Source organism: Castor canadensis, chromosome 9 (assembly GCF_047511655.1).
Source record: "Castor canadensis chromosome 9, mCasCan1.hap1v2, whole genome shotgun sequence".
Taxonomy (NCBI): Eukaryota; Metazoa; Chordata; class Mammalia; order Rodentia; family Castoridae; genus Castor; species Castor canadensis.
The window spans coordinates 122,698,280-122,721,966 of NC_133394.1; the positions used below are offsets into that span (position 1 = coordinate 122,698,280).

Sequence of the window (23,687 nt, forward strand, 5' to 3'; positions counted from 1 at the left end):
AGGCTATACCGTCCAGGCTTACATAAGTACCTCTAAGATGCCCAAACAACAAAATCACCTAATGATGCATTTCTGAGAAAATTACCCCAGTCATTAGTCAGCACATGAATATATATATATAAATAACAGGATATAAATGAATGAAGTCAGAGATTAGATAGATTCTTTTTTCTGTTGAAAGTCAGAGATTAGAGGAAAAGGTAAGAATGCAGGAGAAAGCTAGCAAGTGAAGTTAGTAAATAAATCCATGCCACAAAATCCTGTACCGGTGCTAAAGGTGGGTCACACACTTAGCTCTGAGCCCCTCAGTGGCCAAAGCAAAGGGGGAAACAAAGGTTCACAGTGTCCATAAAGCAAAAACAAACCAGTTGCTCAGGAGAAGTACATCTTTTCTGGTATTGAAACCTGAGAGAAATTTCTCCCAAGGGTCCCTCCTCATAAAAGGGACACTGTGTGATGCTGTGAGCAATGTACTCAAAAACACATTCTGCTCAATGAGCAGAAACTACAATGTACAAATATAAGTTGCAAATTCAGGTTGACAGAAAATCATAGCGCTCATAATTATCTGTATATTTTTAACAGACATATTTACCCCAAAATATGAGAACTGCTATTTTTCACAATTCATATCTGGATCTGTTTAAAACTGCCAGACCAGTCAGGCATGGTGGTACACCCTGTAATCCCAGCAACCCAAAAGGCTGAGGAAGTAGCATTTTAATGTTTAATGTTATGAATAATTTATTTTAAATTTTTATTATTAGGTAACTGTTTGAGAATAGTAAGTACTCTGTGTAATTGAACATTTTCTTCAGAGAACCAAAATTGCTGGGAGGTTAGTTATCATTATAAAGCCATAAAAAGTATTCCATCCCTATATTTTGGGGCCCTACATGTAGGGAAACCTTGTGATCCTGTTCTACTGCAGTTACAGAAAATCTAGTCTCTTATACTAGTTGTCTAACAGTAAGAAAGAAGAATGAGAATTTCCCCTTCCTGTTAAAAACTGCTCTTTTTGTAAGAAATTCTCTGCCTGGTGGTACTTCTGGTGAATATCACCCAGTAGCCTTTACTTACGTTGACATGTACACGTTAACACCATTTTGTCATTTTAAAAATGTGTAACTTGGGGGCTACAGATGTAATTCAGTTGTAGAGCTCTTGTCTGGATGTGCAAGGCCTTGGATTCTATTCCTATGCGGGCGGTAACTTGTCTTTCCCATCAAAGAAATAGCAACCCAGGAAAATCCACTTTAAAGCAGCACCTCATTATGCTTGCTTAACTCAAGGCTTCCTGGAACGTTAAATGTTAAGCTTCCCCTTTCCCAGGTAAATCCACTTTAAAACAGACCTCATGCATAGTCAATCGAGAAAGACCATGAACTCTGACTCCCACAATAGAAGGGGGCAGTGTTGCATCAGGGATAAAAGCCCTAGGGACGTCCCACTCTGTGCTTGCTATCAGTCCTATATTGGTGGTACACTCTTCTGTAGAAGTAAAACTTTTTGCCTTGCCGACTGACCCTTGAGTCTTATTTCTAACACCTAGTATTGCAAATATTTAAAAATAAAAAACCCATATAACTTGATTACTAATTGAGAACTGCTTCATTATGCAATCATTGTACACTTGGATTTTCTGGTAGGTGAAAATATAAAACTTTAATGAGTTTTGTCCTTAAACACAGAAGTATGTGCTGTATAAAAGTGTCAAAATGGACAACACTAACTGGTAACATTGAGCTTGGGGACCAGGCCATGGGTCGTTCTAACTGGGCACTCTGCCCTTCTTTCAGTCTTGTCGAGATCCCTCTTTCATGAGAACAGAGTCGGAGGCCAGAGACCACCTTCCCAACTAGAGGCAAACTGATGTCTGGAAGAGCTCAGCAGCATGTCTCCCTCTCACTTATTCTGTACTTTGTCACTTTTGTTTTGTTTTCTTCTAAAAAGTTTGTAGCCACTGCAGAAGCTTTGTGCTATTTCTTCTTTTTTTTGTTGTCGTTAGGTCTGTTGTTGGGATTTTTGTTTGTTGGTTGGTTTTTGTCTTTGAGAGTGAATCCCACTGTGTAGTCCAGGCTGGCCTTGAACTCATGATACTCCTGCCTCTAGACCTTCTGAATGCTGGAATTACCAGTGTGCACCATCAAGCCCAACTACATTGTTTTTCAATAGAAGGAAGAACCTTTCCATAATAGTTTTAAAAAAGAAAAAGAAAGCCTCTTACTGAGGCTCCAACTAAAAGTACGTATTCTTTTATTTATTTATTTATTTTTTAAAACTCAGGGCCTCACACCTGCTAGGCAGTTGCTCTTACCACTTGAGCCACTCCACCAGCCCTTACATGGAGGTATTCTTGCAACCAAGTCATCCAGTTTCTACTACCCACCCCACACCAAAAAAAAAATCACAGATAGGAAAAAAATGCACAAAATTATAAAGTCAAAAGACGCTCATTTGTTTGCTGTTACACTAGAGATTTAAAGGTAGGTTAAAACTGTCAAGAGAAGTTACAGTAGAGGAAAATGACATTTCAGCAAAAGTTATTATACTATTTGGGCATGAGTGTTAGGCTATCCTTATTCAAAAAAAATCCACTTCTCCAATTTATTATATATATAAATTAAGAAAGATGTTTGAAACAACACTAAAATAAGACACTATTTCTTGGATTACATAAGGGTGCAAAAATGGCAGCATACTTCCAATTTAATTAAGAAGATAACCAGAAAAAAATATGAGGCGTCCTACCTTCCTTTCTATGTCCCAAGTCTATGTATGACAGTCAAAGAAAAGGTCCTTCTTTGAGCAAATGTACTCATATAAAGCATTTGGAAAAATGCTTCAAGTTCACTATCTGAGGATTATTTTTTCCTTGAGAATTGGACTAAATAATCTCTAAGGTCTTTCTCACTTTGATTTTTAAATTCTTTAATTCTAATTTTCAGATAAAAAAAACTTAAGAAATGCAAAGAAACCAAATTTACTTATGGCTTCAAATAATTACACATGTTGAAGTAAGGAACAAAAGTGAATAAATTCAAAATGAAGTTTCTGCTTGAGTTTAATTGAAAAGTTAGAAAAGGAAGAATCGTTTTAAATTCAAATACTTATTTCTGAATTTTTCTCTAAGAAATCTGTCTCAAAGATGGGCACATATTTAATAACAAAACAGACATTTCTTGCTACTAACTTATATATGAAATCTTTAAATGAAAATTTTTCCTTCATGTTTTTCTAATGTTAAAAATTTACAGAGGTAAATATTAAAAGCTGAGAACAAAGTAGCTGGGTCACCTGCTAAATTAAATCACAAACAACACAGATGGCTCATTGTTAGAGAGTATCATTGTTAGAGAGTATCAATTTCCCAGGAGAAAAATCTCCAGTTTCAGAAGATATTTAAAACATTTTTCAATTTTAACATTAACTTCAACCAATTAAAGTATGAAGTCCAGACTAAGAACACAGAAGGAAATGAAAATCACAGAGCAAACACCAACCAACTAGACAACAGTGTAACACTTGCACTAACTCATACCAAATCAAATTTTTCCTGTAAGGCAATTTCTTCTGACATTATTTCTCTGAGTGACACTTTCTTAGTTGGAGTGTTCCAATGATCCAAAAAGGGCAGCATTTCAGGTGCTGCTGAAGTCTTCAGTAGTTTTTTGCCTGTTCTCTGAGATGATTTTTGTTCAGGATTATCAAAAGCAGTATGTCCAACCAGTGAAGGGTCTGTAAGAGCAATGTAAACACTGTCACACCCTCAACAATTAATGTAGCAATTAAACATTATTCGCTGTTACATGTACTTGCAGAGACAAGTTTTACTTTTCAATTTGTAAATAAAATATAATACAAGTCTGAGATTTCAAAATGCATCTTTACGTAAGTGCAACCACAAAATGATGTGGAAATGCAGCAGCATTTCTAATGAGCATGATCTGAGTACAACTCTGAATCAACTCAACACTTCCTATTCTTTTTCATAGCAAACTGACACAAAAATAGTGACATGTATTTAGGACATAGGTAAACAGAGGAAGTCATAGTGGCAGAGAGCAACTGGAACGGCTCTGGGCAACTCCACCTGGGCACTCCAAGGCCTGAGGACATCAGAATTTTGGCACATCTGTAACTCACCAGAGGCACACAGCAAGGGCTAAGCAGAATACATTCAAAACAAGGAACTAAACATTCTGAGAAGTTCACAGTAGCAGGAATTAACATATGATAACTCAACATCTCCAAAGAATACTGGCACATTCTGATATATTATTTTGTCTTCCTGGGAGATGAAGAAATAGCAGACACTGGCATTCTCGCAACCACAATAAAACCTCGATACTCTACCCTCAGAAAGCTTTAACTCTTGAAGCTATGACACAGCACAAGCCTGAACTAAAGCATGGCCTGCCAATCTTCAACCTAGAGCTCCTTGCCTTGGTTGCACTGCGGAGTGGACAAGAGGTACTGGAGAAATACATGCACAAAAAAAGGACCCTTATTACTGCTAACTGGCAGTAATCACTGACAACAATGCTATGTTAGAGAAGTCACTGGGAATCAAGTATTTTCAAATTGGCAGGATGTACCAAAAAAGCAGGCTGAGAGCTAGGTGTGATGGTACCTGTAATCCCAGCCCTCAGGATACTGAGGCAGGAAGATCACAAATTTGAGGTCAAACTGGACTACAGAGTAAGACTGTCTCAACAAACAAACAAACAACAAAAAAAAAATTCTGACCTTTGTCCTCTAACACATTGACATCAATAAAAATTCTGAATAACCAAGTGAAAAAATTCCACCATGCTGTCAATCAAACACAGGAACACTGTCTTGCTCTCAAGCCACAAGAGTTTTCCATCATGCACAGAGACTTTGGCAGGAAGCACTGACTGTATGCATTAGCGCACACTTAGAGTTGGTACTTTGTCCCACACATTCACAATAGTTAAACATACAGCACAGACTTTACTCTCCTTACATTTTTAGTTTACCTCAAGATTCAGTGTTACATATTTTAAAGAACTCTTATTTGTAAATCAAAATTCAGGGGTAATATTTGTGGAAGTATGTTTAGAATGAGTTAAAATGTGCACATACCAAGTTTGGACATCCAGGCAAGAACATTAAAAGTAAAACTTGCTTTACCTTGTGTGCACTTGCCACGAGATACCTCCTCTTGTCTTTGACGCTCCTAAACACAAATGCAGAGCAGGGGTTGGCATTTGACAGGTGCATTGGTAAAGAAGATTACAGGGTGCATTATTTTTCCCTAGAAATCATTTCTCCTTATAAAATGTAAGCCATTCTGACTAAATGTAAGCAAAACAATAGAACTAGAGAAATGAAATAATAAAATATGACTATATCCATTATTTTCTACTTATAGAGCTCTTACGCTTTTTTTTTAATTTGGTTTTGAAATTTAATCAATAAGCAATTGCAGCCTTTTGGAGAATTTTAAAAAGCTCAGGGTTTTGTTTCTTCCTTAAAAAAAAAAAAAAACATCAGCAATCACATCGAGCTGCATCACTAAGTATTTAATTTGGCCATTCTGGAAATATCTCAAATATGAAAAGAGGAAAACAATCAGTAATCTGTTAACTGTAAAAGTGCAAGCTTTCAAGTCAAAATCCAATTGAACTCTTTCATGTAACATGGAATATTTTTTGGAAAAACTAAGACAACAAAACAAGACACAAAAGGAGGTCCTCCTCCAAAGAGGCCCACCAACCATGACAGAGTCTTTCCACTTCTCGTGGATCACTTTAGCCAGGTTCAGGTCTATATGAACCACACAGTCCTCCACCGTCAGAGACCCTTGCGAGGGGACAGAGAGAAAAGAGAATACAATCATTACTAATTGTACTTTTGCAGAAAATAGTCATCTACCATTTGTATAAAACTAATTTGTATTATTAATTACTAACTTGTATACCTATTTACTAAACCTCTTGGAATATCTTTATGCTATATGTTATTATTTTCACATTTCTTGACTGGTGTAATATATGAACCTTCATAATAAACTTAAGTCATTCATTTTCTTTAGTTTCAATACACTTGATTGATTCATTTCTATTAGTTGAGATTTTTCAGTAAGAGCATTCTAAGAAATTAATTTTTGCCTTAAGCGCATCTGGAGTAGCATCAAAGGACTGAAAGACATTCATTTGTAGATGGGCACTGGTAGCTACCTGGGAGGTTAAGATTGGAAGGACCTCAGTTCTAAACCCCATCTCAACCAACAGCTGGGCATGGTGGTGAGCACCTGTCATCCCAAGCTATGTGGGAGGCTGAGATTGGGAGGATCATGGTTCCAGGTCAGTCTAGCAAAAGAAGTTGGTGAGACCCCCCATCTCAATGGAAAAAGGCTGGGCATGGTGGTGCATGCCTGTCGTTCCAGCTAGGGCAGAAAGCTTAAAATAGGAAGGTCACGTGCAGTCCAGGATGGCCTGGGCAAAAAGTAAGACTGTGTCTCCAAAATAACTATAGCAAAAAAGGCTGGAGGCATGGCTCAAGTTGTAGAGTGACTGCCTGGTAAGCACAAAGCCGAGTTCAAATCCCAGTACCACACACACAAAAAGTTCATTTGTGAGGTAAATACCAGAGATAAATTTTAATGTATACATGGAATGGATACAAAACTCTATATAAATTTTCTCTACTCCTTCAAATTACATTTTTTAAATCCTCTAAAACTATGTTGTGTTAAAAATATGACAATGAAATCAGGCAATACAAATTACTATTACATCTCAGTTAACATAGGAAATAACTTTGTAAATAAAACAGAGACTTCTGTTTTACACAAAGGCACACATGTATGTAGGTAATTTACTTATTCCTTACCTGAATCAATACCAACAGGGCCAAATAATTCGTTGAGTTGAAAAGCCAGTTCAGGAGGTAATGCCAGCTCCAGACAGTCTATGGTCAGGGATTTGGCCGTCACTGGCATGGAACTCGGTATCTCAGCTTTCTCTTCTTCACTAGCTCCAGCTGTCAAACTACTTCCTGACACTAGAATTTTCTCCATTTCCTGTTCATCTTCATTCATCAGTTCTTCTGTGTTTGCAAATTTCACATAATCCTTGGGAAGATTTTCATTTTTCTTCATTTCCAATGAGTCAGTAACATAAACATCTTCATTTAATTGAAGATTTGAAGTACGTGTTATAGAGTTTACAGTATCAGACAAATTTAGAGATGAATGCATACAGTCTCTAGTCCCTGTAGTTATTAGGTTATTCTCCATTTCCTTCACATTTTTAGAGGCAGTGGATTTTGGAATAGCTGAAAGAACAGGCTTAACGGTATGTAAACCTGAAAGTTCTGCCCGACTGTTAGGAAGAATTTCTTTATTACTTTTTAGATCTACAGCAGCATTAGGAAACACACTTGTTATTAATCCAGGGTTTTCAGGATTTTTAGCTCGTATTTCTGCCTGGTCTGAGTTTCCACTTTCGGCATCACAAGGAGGCTGTGCATTCGTGTTACTGATACCAGTGCCAGGACTCAACTCTGGCACCAAAGAATCAGAATCCTCTAAGGGTCCCCTGTGACTAATAACTTCCTTCAAATTCAATCCCAGAGAAAATGGCCCAACTTGTGACTCATCAGATGATTTGGGGGAACTCTCAAATTCAGTATCCTCACATAATTTAGTTTCAGAATCCAACAAAAGGCTGGTGGCCCATATAATATCTTTATTACACCTCTCATACAAGTCTTTCAGGGCTTCTAATGAAAAGGAGCCAAAGAGTTTACAAAGAATGTTAAGATTTTCAGATTCGTCAGCACTGGTAAGTTCACTTTCCTCAACGTACGTGCTTTTATCATACAACACTCTGTATGGAATTGTCTCTTGAACATTTGATTTTATGTTAATATTGAAAGCTTTTGGTTTAAATCCATCTAATCTTCCTGTTAGTACTCTGATAGAATCTGAAATACTGATTTTATTCTTTTCAATTTTCCACAAGAGAGCAAAATCCTGTGGTTCAGTCTGGGTACATATGCCTCCTTCTATTCCAGGGACTCCTTGAGGCGTTCTCCCTGGAAAATCAGCGAAAGCTTGTGGTCCTACTGCTCTAGGAATGCCTGCTGCTCTGCTGGTGGAAGTAGGAGGCCATGCGTGCTGCCCGATGATCTTCTTACTTGGACAAGGCTGATTCTCCTGGGTCACCTCACTGGGCAGCAGTTCAGAACTTCCTGGAGTGGAACTACCTAATGTTTTTAGATCTTCGGGGCTCATGCCCCAACAGGCCTCATGTGCTGTGTATAAGGATATTTCATTCCTATTGTCATTAGTTCCAAATTCTAGGTTGGGTTCATTTAAACCAGCCTTTGGCATTCTTGACCTCTGCTCTCTCTGAGCTAAAGAGGCAGGTGAAGGCCAGTCGCCCACAATGCTAAGGGAGTTTTTTTCAGTATTTTTGTAAGCATCGTATTGACAGCTACCGAGGAACTCAGCAGGATGGTCACACTGGGACTTCCCGCCATTCTCTGAGCTTTCAGGTGGAGAGCCTTGTTGCTGGATACACTCTGTATTCATGGGTATACTAGTATCTAACGCTTTACGTGACTGGTGACGATTATACTTTTTGTCACTTTGTACAGATGAAGCTTTTTCAGTTTTCCGATTCCTTTTTGTTCTCTGACCAATAGTCTTATCAACTGGCCAGTCACCAACAAAATTTGATGGTTCGTGTCTTGGAAACTTTTCCAAAGGTGATTTGCTTTTTTGTTTCCCGAAGGTTTTTTTCTTTACTGCTGTTCTTTCTTCCAGTGACTCACCAGGTGAAGATTTTTCATTTTGAAGAGTTACAGTATTTGCAAGATCAAAGTCTTGATTATTTTCACCACAGCAAATACTCGGTGACACTCTCTCTACAGGACAACGTGCATCAGTTTTAACACGTTCTTTTTCAGATGTCATTTCTATTTGTTCTTCTTCTGCACTTTTGTCTGTGGCTTGAACTTTGCTTTCCGAGTCAGAAAAATACATGTGCAGAGCTTCCTGAGTGAAAGCACTCTGAGTGTTATGACTCATATCACTTAATTCTTTTCTTCCTTTATCTAAATCTGCTTGAGGGAGATACGGAACATTCTCAGGTGACACAGTTTCTTTGGCCACTTCAAGATTCTTCTCTTCAATTAACTCCAAGTTCCTCAAAGATGGCGATAAAACACTTCTCTCTTTTTCAGAGGTAACATCTTCATTGTCTCTTGGGCTATAAGATGTTTTTTAAAAGTATCATTCAATAGGAAGTCTCTTAATACTACCATTAAGCCTATGATTTAAATTAAAGAAGCATTCAACTAAAAGAGCATTTATTCTAAAAATTCTAAAATAAATTACAATTATAAAAGTTAGAGTCAGGCACAGTGGTGCATGCCTATAATCTCAGCATTCAGGAGGCTGAGGCAGGAGGAGCATGAGTTTCAGGCCAGCCTAGGCTACACAGCAAGTTCAGAAGCAGGCTAGGCTACATAGTAATATCCATGTCCAGATAGATAGATAGACAAATAGATAGACAGACAGACAGATAGAGATAGGGATAGGGATAGAGATAGAGACAGAGAGAGACAGAGATAGAGATAGAGATAGAGATAGAGACAGAGACAGAGATAGAGATAGCTAGGCTGGGGATATAGATCAGTAGCACAGCACAGCAGTAAGAGCACTTGCCTAGCCTGTGCAAGGACTGGGGTTCAACCCCCAGCACTGAAAAAAAAAAAAAAATTATAGGCTGGTGGAGTGGCTCAAGTGGTAGAGTACCTGCCTTGCAAGCACTAAGGCTCTAAGTTCAAACCCCATACCACCAGAAATAACCAAGCTAATCTTGATCTCTCTCTAGTACACTACGAACATACACCTTGTTGGCACCATGACACCTCAGCATGATCCCAGGCATATAGGAAGTAAGCTCTATGAACTGAGTAGTGCGCATGAGGTTTTCAGTTAAGTGCTCATTATCGTTAAATATTAAAGTAGAGGACACCTCCTCCCTGGCTTCTTGCATACCCATGAAAGCTTAGGATAGGTCTATTTCTACCTGTCATTTACTACAGACAAAGCTTCACTTACAGGATCACAAAAAAGCCAAAAAACCGTGATTTTCAGGATTAAGAAAAGTCAGAGAAAGGGGGAAGAGGCCTCACCAAGGCCAAAGGGTAGAGGTCAATCAATCATGGACTGGAAACTCTAAAACTATGAGCCAAAATAAACCTCTGTGTTGAAAAGGACGATGTGAGTTGATTATCTCAGGCATTTTGTTACAGTGATACACAGTAGTAACACAAGTGATATCCCAGGCTACACACTTCTAAAGGTCTTGACTTGTATTAATCAGTAAAAGTATACTTATGACGCCAGCCCGAAGGAGCAGTTTCACCAAACCTTAAAAATTAAAAAGTGATGTGGGTACATTTAAAATAATAACAGTAAGAAAATATTAGAACAGCACAGGACATTACTTTAAAGACCAGTGTCTTCATAATATAGTCAAAGACTCACAAAACTCTAAGCACAATGAACAATCTCTCATCTTTCATACAAACCTTTACTGCTCTTGCTTATTCTCAGCCGACTTCAGCTGAGACCATATAAATAACAAAAGTCTATCCTATTTTTAAAGTTATCAGTCAGCAGTGATTTCACAGGCTCCAAAAGTTATCTTAAAAAATTTTGTTTCAAAGTGGACTTTTGTACATAAGACATTTTTACCTACCTGGAACTCCTATCCTCAGAAGAATATGCACACAATTCAATTCGTTCCATTTTCTCTGGAACTGAAGAACTCATGATTATTGGCACTGAAACAAAACGCTGATAGTGCTCCAACATTCTTGCTATTTTTTCTTTGCTTATCCCATGAATATTGCGTCTGAAAATTCCAGGGAAGAAAAGCATAGAAGGAATATTGATAATTGAGGTTTAAAAAAAAATGTCTAGGAGAATAATGATACACTTTGTTTCTTTTTTTTCCCTCTGTTGGGGACTGAGCTCAGGGCCTGTGCATACTAAGCAAGCACTCCAACACTGGCAATATCCTGTTAATGATACATTTCTAATACATGAGAATGCCAAAACTGTAGCTAGACATGGTGGAACACACCTATAATCCTCACCACCAAGGAGGTTGAGGCAGGAGGATCACAAATTCAAGGCCAGCCTGGGCTACATGGCAAGACCCTATCATAATACACCCCCTAAAAAACCAAAACTGGCTTATTACAACATGATTTATACTATTTTATTCTAATTCTCATTTTAGTCAGGCTTCCTTAAATTACCATTTCCCCAATCATCCCATACAGTCTTCAGCAATTTGGGAAAAAGCAGGCTCAAGTAACTTTAAAAAAAGTTGCTATAAAGCACTACAAAAAAATTTCATAAGAACATGACTTAAAATACTTTTTTGGGCAGCACTGGGACTTGAACTCAGCCTCACACTTGCTAGGCAGGCGCTCTACCACTTGAGCTACTCCTCCAGCCCCTTTAAATTAATTATTAACCAGTGAGTAATAAGCAGGTCAGTATAGAAGCTTCTGCTTGAGCCAGTATATCTCAAAGTGCCTCCCTGTTCCAAAAAACTAAAGTAAATTAAAATAAACATGTTTATTACATTTTCAGTTCAAACAAAAAAAAAGTTCTTAGGATATGAAGTCTCTGGATGTCCAAATAGAAAGCCTGTTATTTGTGTGTTCACTCACAGTGGCTTATTTGTGTGTTTTTTGTTCAGGTTTTATTTTTGTTTGTTTGTTGCCAGTACTAGGTTTGGAACTCAGGGCTTCGTGCTTGCTAGGCAGGCGTTCTACCACTTGAGCCATGCCTCTAGCTAGTGTTTTTATTAATGAGTTCATATTTAGTTAGACTTACCATCTGGGAATCCTTGGGTCTTAAACTGAGGGTGTTTCTACTCATACAGCATCTGGATTTATATCTGCCCAGAAGCCAAATGTATACTTCAGCCCCTCATGGTTTTGTCAGACTGAAAACATCTAAGCTGCAACTCTCTTAACTTGGATGTACTCAGAGCTTTGGGTCTGAATCCCAGGGCTAATATTAGTGTTTGCCTCTGGGGTGAATCTGGCTTTCATATTTACCTACCTCGATCTTGTCTGGTTTCAGATCACAGAGGAGCAGAGATAGAAAATATGAAAAAGAGGTTAAGAAACACAGACACAGGAGCCAGAACAAAAAGGCGCAGCACACACCTAACCCAAGTCCCAAGAAGAGAAGACCATGAATGGGACAAAAGCAATTTAAAGAAAAATGCTGGGAATTTGAGAACTACTGAAAGACACTAATCCCCAAACAAATCCCAAACAAGATAAAAAGAAACATAGCTAGAACCATAGCACTAAAATTGTTACTCACCAAAGACAAGAGATGGTATTAAAAAGCACCCAGAATTTTTTAAAAGAAAACTAAGCCAATCATCTACAAAAGAAACAACAATTAAAATGATGGCTCACTTACCAACAATAATAATGGAAAAGAAAAGAGAATTAAATGTTTTCTTCAATAACAGAAAATAACTGTCAGCCTATAATATAATATGGCAAAAATATCTTACAAGAATCAGGGCAATAGAAGGATTTTCAAATTAAAATTAAAAAAATAGTTTGACAGCAAGCAAAAATTTTAAAGGTGAACATCAGGCAGATGGAAATTGTCAGATAAAAAATCTATGATGCAAGAAAAAAAATGAACCACAAAGCAATAACTACATGAGCAAAAACAAGTATTTCTGCACGTACTGGACAGCAATGCCATAGAAGTTGGAAGGGAGGTAAGTGTCATAGTTAAAATGATTTAAAGTCTTGAATTTGTGAGAAAGAAGGCTAAGAAAAGGGTTTGCATGATAAAATTTATAAGGTAACCACTGGAAGAATAATCATTGTGTATATAGCTGGCAAAGTAGTGAAGAGAAAAAATTGAACAAGAAAGTTTAGTTCTGATCAAAACAATCCAAAATAAGGCATGACAGGATTTTAAAAAAAAAAAAATCCAGCCAGGTGCCTGGAGCTCATACCTGCAATACTCAGGAGGCAGAGATCAGGAAGATCAAAGCCAGCCTGGGCAAATAGTTTGAGAAACCCTATCTTGAAAAACCTTTCATTAAAAAAAAAAAAAATACTGCTGGTGAAGTGGCTCAAGGTGAAGGCCCAGAGTTCAAGCACCAGTACTGCAAAAAACAAAAAAGAAAAATTGAACTACATGATCTTCTGTGATAAGAGATCATAGAAAAGGTGAAATGAATAAAAAGCATGGTGAGATAGTAAGAAAGATGATCAATTATACAAATAACAAAACAACTATTAAAGAACTAAGTTTATCAGCTAAAAGGCAAGACAGACTGAGAAGAATTTCTTAAATCTGCCAAACTAGTTACAAGAGATACATACAAACATAAGAGTATTAAAAGGTAGAAAGTAAAAGTATGAAAAAAGAAGTAACACTCAAATACCAACTAAAAGGAAGCTGTCACAGTTCCTTTAATATTAGACAAATTAGACCTCACAACAAAAAATTAGTATTGAAGATAAAAGAAAATCACTAGAAAAGGACAAAAGGCTCAATTAATTAGTACAATACCAAAATCCAAAATCAGTCTCTATAGAGTTAGAGATGTGGCTCAAGAGGAAGAGCCTAGCATGCACGAGGCCCTGGGTGCGATCCCCAGAGTGAAAGGGGTGTGGGGGAAGGGCAGCTTTTATGAACTTCAACAATTGCCCTCCAAATACACACAGCAAATACAAGTAGAACAAATAAGGAGGCATTGACATGAGCAATACACTAGAGGGATATTTCTAAATGCCTCTCTCACATTAGGAGAGTTCACCAGCGCTCTCACAAACATTAACCCATTAGACAGACAAAAAGAGAAAAAAAAAAAAAGAGCAGGGCACCTGTGGCTCACACCTGTAATCCTAGCTACTCAGGAGGCAGAGACCAGGAGGATTGTGGCTCAAAGCCAGCCCGGGCAAATAGTTTGCAAGACCCTGTCTCAAAAAAACCCATCACAAGAAAAGAGCTGGCAGAGTCGCTCAAGGGGTAAGCCCTGAGTTCAAGCCCCAGTACTGCAAAAAGGAAAAGATGGGAGTGGGGAGGAGGGAGGGAAAAGGCATGGGAGGGTAAACATGGTGCAAATACTGGGTACACAGGTATGTAAATGGAAAAAATTAGACCTGTTAAAACTGTTCCAGGAATGGAGGAGAGGGGGAAAAGGAGAATGGTGGAGGGGGTGAATTCAAGTATGATATATTTGATATATTATAAGAAGATCTGTAAATGCCACAATGTACCCACACCCAGCACAACAATAAAAAAAAAAAAGGAAAAAGCTATAGGATATGCTATGCAGCAGAATAAGCATGATTAATAGATATATTAAATGCTATAATCTTACACATTCTTATCAAGCAAACATGGAACATTTATTAAGAAGTGACAATTAACTAGGCCATAAAAAGTCCTTAAAAATATCAGAGGATTAGTACTGCAAAAACATCACAATCTGACCACAACAGTTTAAGTTGAAAAACTTAAAAAGGTGTTTTTTAAAAAAAACCCCTTTGTTCAGAAATTTTAAAACATAGTTCTAAATAACCCAGGCGGCATTAAAGAGTAAAATTAGCCATAATGCAAGCAATTTAGAAAATAAATACCAACCAAAGGGAAGCATTACCTATTAAAATTCTGAGAGCAGATAAAGTAGTGTACAGGGAAATTTAATGTATCAAATACTCATATTAAAAAAGAACCAAAAGAGGGGTGGGTGTGGCTCAAGTGGTAGAATGCCTGTCTAGCAAGTCCAAGGCCCTGAGTTCAAACTCCAGTACCACCAAACAAAGAAAGAAAAAACAAAAGAAAATAACCTTCAAGAAAAGAAGTTTAATGTGAGTCAATGCCCTGTATAGCTATCCTTATCTCAACCAGCAAAACCCCTTGTTCCTTCCTATTATTGCTTATACTCTCTCTACAACAAAATTAGAGATAAGGGCAAAATAGTTTCTGCCGGGTATTGAGGGAGCGGGGGAGTGGGTGGTAAGGGAGGGGGTGGGGGCAGGGGGGAGAAATGACCCAAGCCTTGCATGCACATATGAATAATAAAACAATAAATAAATAAATAAAAGTTTTGAAAAGATAAGTTGGGGGTGGGTTCAAGTGGTAGAGTGCTTGCCTAGCAAGAACCTGAATTCAAACCCCAGTACTGCGAAAACAGTAGAAAAAAGAATAATAATAGAATAAGCAAAGCAAATTAGGTATTTTTTTAAAGAAAGAATAAAGAGAAGCAGAAATGAATTAAACACAAAAAAAACTTAAAAAAGAGAAGATCAATCAAGCTAAGAGTTGTTAATTTGAAAAGTCTAGTTTTTAAAAAAAATATATCTGATTTCTGGAGAGAATAAATGAGAAAAAAGAGAAGGAACATAATATAAACGCATAGGATAGAAAAGGGGAACTTAACTGTTAATAAGGTAGAGATATAAGAGGTAAAAGAATATTAAAATTGTTTAGTGAAGTCTTAAACAATTCTGGTATGACAAGAAAATTCCAACTGAACTTTGTCTCAAAGAAAACACCAGATAAAAACAGCTTTCGGTACTTTATCCAATACCCAAATCTAGATCAAGGGTGAATGAGGAAAAGAAATATTTCCCAATTTTATGAATCTAAAACTATGAAACCAAACTCAAGCAAGGCAAGTCAGAGAAGGAAAAACTGCAACCCAATCTCACTCGTTACAGAGACGCAAAAATCCTAAATGGAAACCAAATTCACTGATATAATAAAAAAGGAATTAAGTAACGATATATGCTGCACCATCAATGAACCTTCAAAATATTATTCCAAGTGAAAGATGAAGACACCAGAGTCCACACACTGTGATTCCACTCTGTGTGATGTCCAGAATAGGGAAATCCACAGAGACAGAAAACAGGTCAGCACTGAGTGAATTAGGAGGGATGTGGAATTGCTGTGGCAGGTGTAGGAGTTCTTTTTGAGGAAATGGACACGTTCTAGAATTAGACCATGGTAATAGTCACATAACATCATGACTATACTGAAGTTAGTCGTCCTAATTTAGGCAGTATTGAAATTAGTTAAAATTGCCAAGAAGAAACAAGCCTGCCCAAAATTAAGCTAGGGCTATTTTCTAAGGGTACACAGGGGACAAGGAAAACAAACCGCATGTCCATGTTCTGAGTAACACTCTTATTCAAGTCAAGCAACCAAATAAAGAAAAAAAGCATAATTTTGGAAGGTGGAAGTATGAAATAACTGGACATCTAGGTGTCTGTTACCTTTTGAATCTCCACCCCCTCCCACCATCAGTATTCTTAGTCTCTAGGCAGCTATGAGCAGCACATGGTTCACGTGGACCAAATCCTACAGTCTGTTCTAATTTCAGATCGTAACACATTATTAAAAGGAAATACATTACTGACTATATAAAACAGCTGGAATTTTTTGACTTAATTTTAGAAACAAAAAGCTTATGACTTCATAAAACTGGAGAGAGGCATTAATATAAAATTTGCTGGCAAGACTGAAATCTAATCAATTTTGTCTCATTTATCATTTATCAAGGGAAAAAATCTAGATGGACTTTCAATCGTTGTAATGAAATTAAAAAAACACACACATCTACACAACCTCCAAGCTTTACCTTGCAAGTTCCTTCGGCTTGAACTTCCACCATGTGTCTGGCTCCCGGAAATGGACCTTGTATTTATGTTTCTGAGACTACATACAAAAAAGACAAAAATGTTTTAAAATCATTATTTCCATGAAACTAAACATATTACTTCCAAACTCATGGCATTTTAAAACTAAAAAAAAAAAAAAAAAACCCTCAAAGACACCTGATAGGTGTATTAAACTGATAAAATACACAATCTCTTTGACCAAGCAATTTACTTCCAGGAATTAATTTATGCTACTGATAACTACTTGTATAAGAATAAAGTTGGGTAAATACACATATATACACACAAATATACATATGCACAATTCACAATAGCAAAAGAATACAAGTAACTCAGTGACTATCAATATGGATTTGACTAGATAAAGGCATAACCATCAAATAACAATATTAAGCAGTAATTTTTAAGTCTTACATGTGTTAATGAAAGAAGGGCCTTGATTGCTGAGGAAGTAAGACAAAAACTCTTCACTTTGGAGAAAAGGATTATTCACACATTTGGATGTGCAGAGAAAATGTCTACAAAGGTTCTCAAAATCCTACGAATGCACTTCTTTAGGGAGGACGGCTTTAGGCATTCTCTCTTGAAGTTTGAGTATCATAAACGTTCATGACTATTGTAACTTTAAAATTATGTCAAATAATAGCCTTTTCAAACCTCTTTCAAAGCACTTTACGGCTATGCTCTGGCAAGCAAGTCCTATGCACGTACACTATAGCTCGCCCCTTTCTCCTACTCAGGAATAACTGAGGCACATGCGGTTGAAGGTCTGGTGAGAGACAATGGCCAAGAACAACTAAGAGGGCAGAAGTCCAGAATGTATTTCACATAGCCAGCCAAAAAAACTTTAAGGCTAAAAACAAAGCAAAACCAGTTACCATGAATCTTAAGAAGACAAACACTGTGAATGCTGAAAAAGTTAACAGAGTGAATAAAGGTCTTGTAAACATACAGAAGGAACTTGCACACTTCTCAAAAGGCCATTCTCTTGAATCTCTGCAGAAAGACCTGATTCCTCAGCAGCAACAGGAAAATGAACCAGTTAATGCTGAGCCAAGATCAATGGCTAAATTGTAATAATTCTCCTGAAAGACCAATAAATTAAATGTTTCATACAATTTAAAAAAAAGAACTGAGGGCTGGCGGAGTGACTCAAGCAGTAAAAGCACTCTGTCTAGCAAGTATGAGGCCCTGAGTTCAAACCCTACTGCTGCCAAAAAAAAAAAAAAAAAAGAAAAAAGAAAAAGAATTGAGTTGGGCAATTTTCCCTTTCTCAGGTATCATTAATTTCTCCTTTCCCCCTAAATCAATCCCATAAATATATGAACATCCATCCAGTTACTTCTCCCATATTAACTCTTTTTTTTCAAGTCAGGGTCTATGCAGTCCACACTGTCCTTGAACTGAGATCCTCCTGGCTCAGCTTCCAGAATGCTGGGATTACAGGCGTACACCACCATGCCCAGATCACCATCTTACTCAACTTCACTTCCCCTAACAGTTATATCCTTATTGCCCTGCTCCCTTTTGTTAAAAAGTTTCAAAATTATGAATATAGTCCCTGTCTCCAATTCCTCTTCTACTAACCTCTCTTTGTCCCACTCCATCTGACTACTGCATAGAAACTGGGTACGAAACCCATAAATTACTTCCACATTGAAAAATACTATGATTCTCTCTCTCACATTTGACCCTCGGGAACATCTGATACAGTACCTTACTCCAGTGGGATCAGTGTCCTTATAAAAAAGACACCAAGAGCTCACTCTCCCTCCCCACCACGTGAAGACACAGGGAGAAGATGGCCGTCTGTAAGACAAGAAGAGAACCCTCACCAGAAACCGACTCTACAAGACCTGGATCTAGGACTGCCCCCTCCAAAAGTATGTTTCTACTGTCTAAGCCACCCGCACGGTTCTCTGTCATGGCAGCATGTAAGAGCAAACTTCTACACCCTCCTTGTGTCTTAAAATCCGAACTCCACATGGTGCTCTGTGTGCCTTATGTAATCTGCTCCACCATCTTCGGAATCGCTCTGATCCCATCTCCTACTGCCCATCCCTTCGATTTTATGACAGGACAGCGAAAGTGATTCAATTATGACAGAAAAGCCAAAAGCCAGCCTAGACACCAAGCTACTACAGAGCTTCACAACGGCCTTCATTTCTTGCCACCTAAGGAAGTGAAAAGGCACCCCCTTCTCTGCAGTAATTCTCCCTGCAGTGCTGGGGATCAAACCCAGGTCCTTGTGAATGACAGATCAGCACTGTACCCCAGAGCCACGCTCTAACTGTATCTACTTCTTTGTAGGAAAAGTGCATTTGGCACTCTAATAGCAGGACTCTTACATACTTCTAAGTAATGTTAGGAAGAGCCACACAATCAATTCTGGAAAAAGTTTTACATTTTCAATGAACATATTAGAAAAAGGAAGAGAAAAACACAGAAGCCTAAAAATTGAATGAATGTCAGACACACAAGGAAGCCTTCTTTATTTTCTACATAGGAAAATAAAGGGCTAAAGAACTTTCTAACAGGACGGCAAAAAGCAAAAGAAGGCCTACAGACAAGCCGCGTGAGGGTAAGGACACAGCCTGCCCCCGTAATTAGTGCCAACATGAGAAACTCCTCCAGCCAGAGAGGAAAACAAAATGTCAGCTCCCGATGCGCTAACATCAAGTCCTTGTGCCCTCCTCTGCTCTTGCGCAGAAATAAAATCTCATTTGCTTTCGATGGACATAATTTTCCTCAGAAAAGTAAAGAACCACACCTTCAAAATAACACAATGCACTAGGTACCCCAAAGGAGGTAAACAGATTCCAGGTGTGCTAAGGACATAAAAGAGGAACCAGAACATTCACTCACTCAAGAAGCATACATGACATTTCCATGGGTCAGGTATGCAGTAATGACAGAGGACAACCGAAAGAATGCCCCAATCAGAAAAGCTTCATTTACCAGTTTATTCAATAAATACACAGCTGCTGTATGCCAAGTTCAGTGCCAGACCCTGAGACTCAGTAACAAAGAAAACAACTGTCCTCTCCTCAAGAATATGCAGATATTTTTAAGGCCAAATCCAGCCCAAAGGCCAGTATTTGTACATTCTGGTAACCCAGGATAGTTTTTTACATCTTTAAAGGAAAGAGGGAAGGAAAGGGACGGAAGGAAAAAGCCCGATGCGTGCAGATAAAGACAGTGTGCTTCACTCTACGGCAGAAGTAACCCAGTGCCATGAAAACAGAAAAAGCACCTAGCTCAGCTTAATAAATTAATGATGGCTGACTTCTTGAAAGAGGTGATAGCGAAGCCAGGCAAAAAGGAACAAGTAAATATGAGCAAGGCAAACATGGAAGGAAGGGTAGGGGGTGTATTCCAGGCGAAGGGGGAAAAGGTCAGTAACAAGGGGAGTCTGACAAATTTGGGGAATGGAAACCATGGCATTTATGGAATTCCAAGTTTCTCAGCACAATAAAAAAAATTGTTTTTAAATATGGGGAAACAAGGGACCCCAAATTTTGATTCCTCCAAGTAAAAGAAATCTTACCTGGCAGAATCAAAACACACACACACAATTACAACTTAATACCTCCTCATAAAGATAACAAAAGCAAAAACAGTCTCAGAATTTAACAACTGACTTTCAGAATTTAACAGCTAAGTTTAGCTTCAAGGAAGGCTTCAGCTATCTCAACTGTCCCATTTCTCTGTGAGGCAGATCAGGGCTCTGGGATTCTCCAGTGCTAGCAACTCACTTGTGTCACTAACAACCCCATGACCCCAACCCATGGTCATAAACTCCGTGTACAAACCAAAGCAACGTATGGCTTCATCTCCCATGCCTGCAGGTTTGTGTTATCTATTATTATTGGAGATACCTTCTTCTCAAAAGCTTCTTTTGCTGAAAAACACAATAGAAAAAGACAAGTAATTTGAAGAATATCAAGTGTTATCTTGATTTTTTTCAAAATGTGATCTTGTCTTCATAATTTCAAAGCCACAGATGAACTAATTTTACTAACTGCTTGACTACAAGATGTCACTTTTGAGGACATGAAAATTTAAAGCAGAGGAAAATGTTGAATAATAAATACTACAGCTATATAATAATCAGAAAAAAATTATATCATTCTAAAAGCAACATGGTATCCTAGATTGAGTTCTGGAACAGAAAAGGACGTGAGTGGAAAATTAAAATCCACATGAAGTCAGGAGTTTAGTTAATAGTAATAAACCAACGTTAACTTATTAGTTTTGGCAAATTTATCCTAGTTATATATGTTAACATTAGGGAAAATGGGTGAAGGGTACACAGAAGCTCTCTAGACTACCTTTTGCAACTTTTCTATAAGTCTAAAATAAAGTTTAAAAACAAAAAATATAAACACACACAAACCATGTAATGATTTGAAATTTAAAAAAACATTATATCTTATTGTAGAAGTGATTTTTCTGAGAAAGTTTCCTTTTTCCTCAAAGAATTAGATAGACCATTCAGAAAATTAATGATGGACACAACAAGTAAACCTACAAGGAAGTTATTTGGAAGCTGTGAAAGTTCTGCCCAGCCTCTTACAACTCTTTAATAAAAACACAAAAAACCCAACTTAAAAATGGGCAAAGGCTATTAATGGACATTTCTCCAAACAAGACAATACAAACGGCCACCACCACCAAAAGAAGACATTCAACACCACTCGCCACAGGAGATGCAGTCGGGCCAGAAGGAGGTGCACTCCGCGCTCACCAGGCCAGCGAACGTCAAGAAGACAGGTAGTGAGTGCTGATGAGATTGTGCAGAAGCTGAAACCCTCATAAACTATAGTGGGAATGGGAAACGGCACAACTGCTTTGCAAATGGTGAAAATTCCAAAAAAGGCTAGACACAGACACCAACGTTTACAACACCATTGTTAATAACAGCCAGAAAGGGGAAACAATCCACTATCCATCGGCTGATGAGCAGATCAATACGTATGCATGCATACAGACACATGCACACCACTTTATTGCCAGCTATCAAGGAACACTGCCCAACAATAAAGAGGAATGAAGCCGGGTATGGTGGCACACAACCATACACCCAGCATGTAGGAAGCTGAAGCAGGAAGATCACAAGCTTGAGGCCAGCCTGGGCTATACAGCAAGACCCTGTATCAAAAACAAACTAATAAAATACACATGGATGAACCTGGAAAATGTTATTCCAAGTCAGGTTTGGTGGCACCCAGCCAGTGGCTCACACCCAGAGCCGAGCTACTCAGGAGCAGAGATCGGCAAGATCATGGTTTGAAAGTCAGCCTGGGCAAATAGCTCGTGAGGCCCTATCTTAAAAAATCCCATCACAAAAAAATGGCTGGTGAAGTAACTAAGCAGTAAGAGCACCTGCCTAGCAAGCATGCAGTCCTGAGTTCAAACCCCAGTGCCACATTTTAAAAAAATATCGATCAGCTCACAATTCTGAATATTAAATCTAAAAACCATAAATTGCACAATTTCAATGAGTGAATTGTATGGCCCATGAATTATATCCCACTACAGTTGTTTAAAAGAGTTCTGGATATTAATGTATTATTATCGTGGTGGTGGCTGCTGTTAAAGGGTGTGTTGAACCAGTGCTCAGCAGTTTTCACTTTCACTTCATCAGCACAATCCTGAGAGTTACTATCGCTCTCCCCTTTCACACAGTCTCTGACCCTTGAGGAGTACAAACAACGTGCACAAGATCGCACAGTCAGTCACTGGCAAATCCAAAGCTGATCTTCAGCGTCCGTCACACTGCCTCCCGTATTTTGGTTGAGTTGGGTTTTCCATATCCCTGAGTTCTCACTTTTAACTTTTAGTTCAAGAAATATACACAAATTTAACAATGCCTGAAGATGGCAAACTCAAGAATCATGTTCACAGTGTATTTGTCATAAAAAAAAAGGCTAAGTAAAATGTATTCGCTTGTCTTAGTAAGAACTGTCATATGAAATTCAACTTACACAGCAATTAACTATTGAATGATAAACCTATCTTTAGTACAAGACACTGCTGTACTAACAAGGACCACAGGTTTTACCTATGAGCTCCCTGTTTGAAGGCAGCCTGTTTTTTTGAGACAGGGTCTCCTTGTGTTGTGCAGACTGGCCTCCAACTCAAGATCCTCCTAACCTGTTTCCTGAGTGCTGGGATTACAACGTATGCCACCATGCCCAGTTGAAGAGTCATTTTACTCTCACACTGTCCTCTATAAAAACCAAACCAGTCAGGTACCAGTGGCTCACTCCTGTAATCCTGGCTACTGAGGAAGCAAAGATTAAGAGGATCACAGTTTGAAGTCAGCCCAGGAAAATATTCTGTAAGACCCTCTCTTGAAAATACCCAACACAAAGAGAGGCTGGTTGGATTGGCTTGAGTGACAGAGAGCCTGCCTAGCAAGTGTGAGGTCCTGAGTTCAAACCCCAGTACTGACAAAAAAAAAAAAAAAATCCACTTTAGTAAATAGGAGGCAGGAAAGCTGTGACAGGAGGATGGAGAGTTCAGGGCCATCCTGACAGCAAGGCCCTGTCACCAAAAAAAAAAAACAAAAAAGAAAACAGGAACCAGAATACAACAGACACTTGTAAACTTCTTGATCTATTGAGACCCTAGTAGAAAATTAGATTTACTTCTGGCAAGACCCCCAGTGGGGTGGGGGGGGGAGGGATAAAGGACAATGATGGAGGGGGTGAATTCATCTATGATATATTGTAAAAAGTTCTGCAAATGTCACAATGTACTCCCAGTACAACAATAATATGACAATAAAAGACCGCCACTGATTATAAAAAAATCTAAAAATGCCATACAATATTCTAAACATCTTATAAAAAATCATCCTATTAAAATCCTCCCAACAGTCCTACGAAGTAGGATTATGTCATTTCCTTCCTGCTGTGTAAAGTGACCATCAGTATAAACGGCAT

General features: G+C 38.2%; 1 protein-coding gene across 10 annotated transcripts in view; it reads right to left on the reverse strand.

Annotated features, from left to right (window-relative positions):
• N4bp2 (NEDD4 binding protein 2) overlaps nucleotides 1–23,687 on the reverse strand; it is a 78,715-nt gene that overhangs the window by 26,098 nt on the left and 28,930 nt on the right. For all 10 annotated transcript variants that reach the window (XM_074042420.1, XM_074042419.1, XM_074042418.1 and 7 more), the window contains 7 exons: nucleotides 20,550–20,638; nucleotides 16,698–16,774; nucleotides 10,746–10,901; nucleotides 6,862–9,245; nucleotides 5,744–5,829; nucleotides 5,158–5,203; nucleotides 3,542–3,738 (listed from right to left, as the gene is read on the reverse strand). In XM_074042420.1, the coding sequence (XP_073898521.1) occupies nucleotides 3,542–3,738; nucleotides 5,158–5,203; nucleotides 5,744–5,829; nucleotides 6,862–9,245; nucleotides 10,746–10,901; nucleotides 16,698–16,774; nucleotides 20,550–20,638 (3,035 nt within the window). The remainder of the gene's footprint in view (nucleotides 1–3,541; nucleotides 3,739–5,157; nucleotides 5,204–5,743; nucleotides 5,830–6,861; nucleotides 9,246–10,745; nucleotides 10,902–16,697; nucleotides 16,775–20,549; nucleotides 20,639–23,687) is intronic.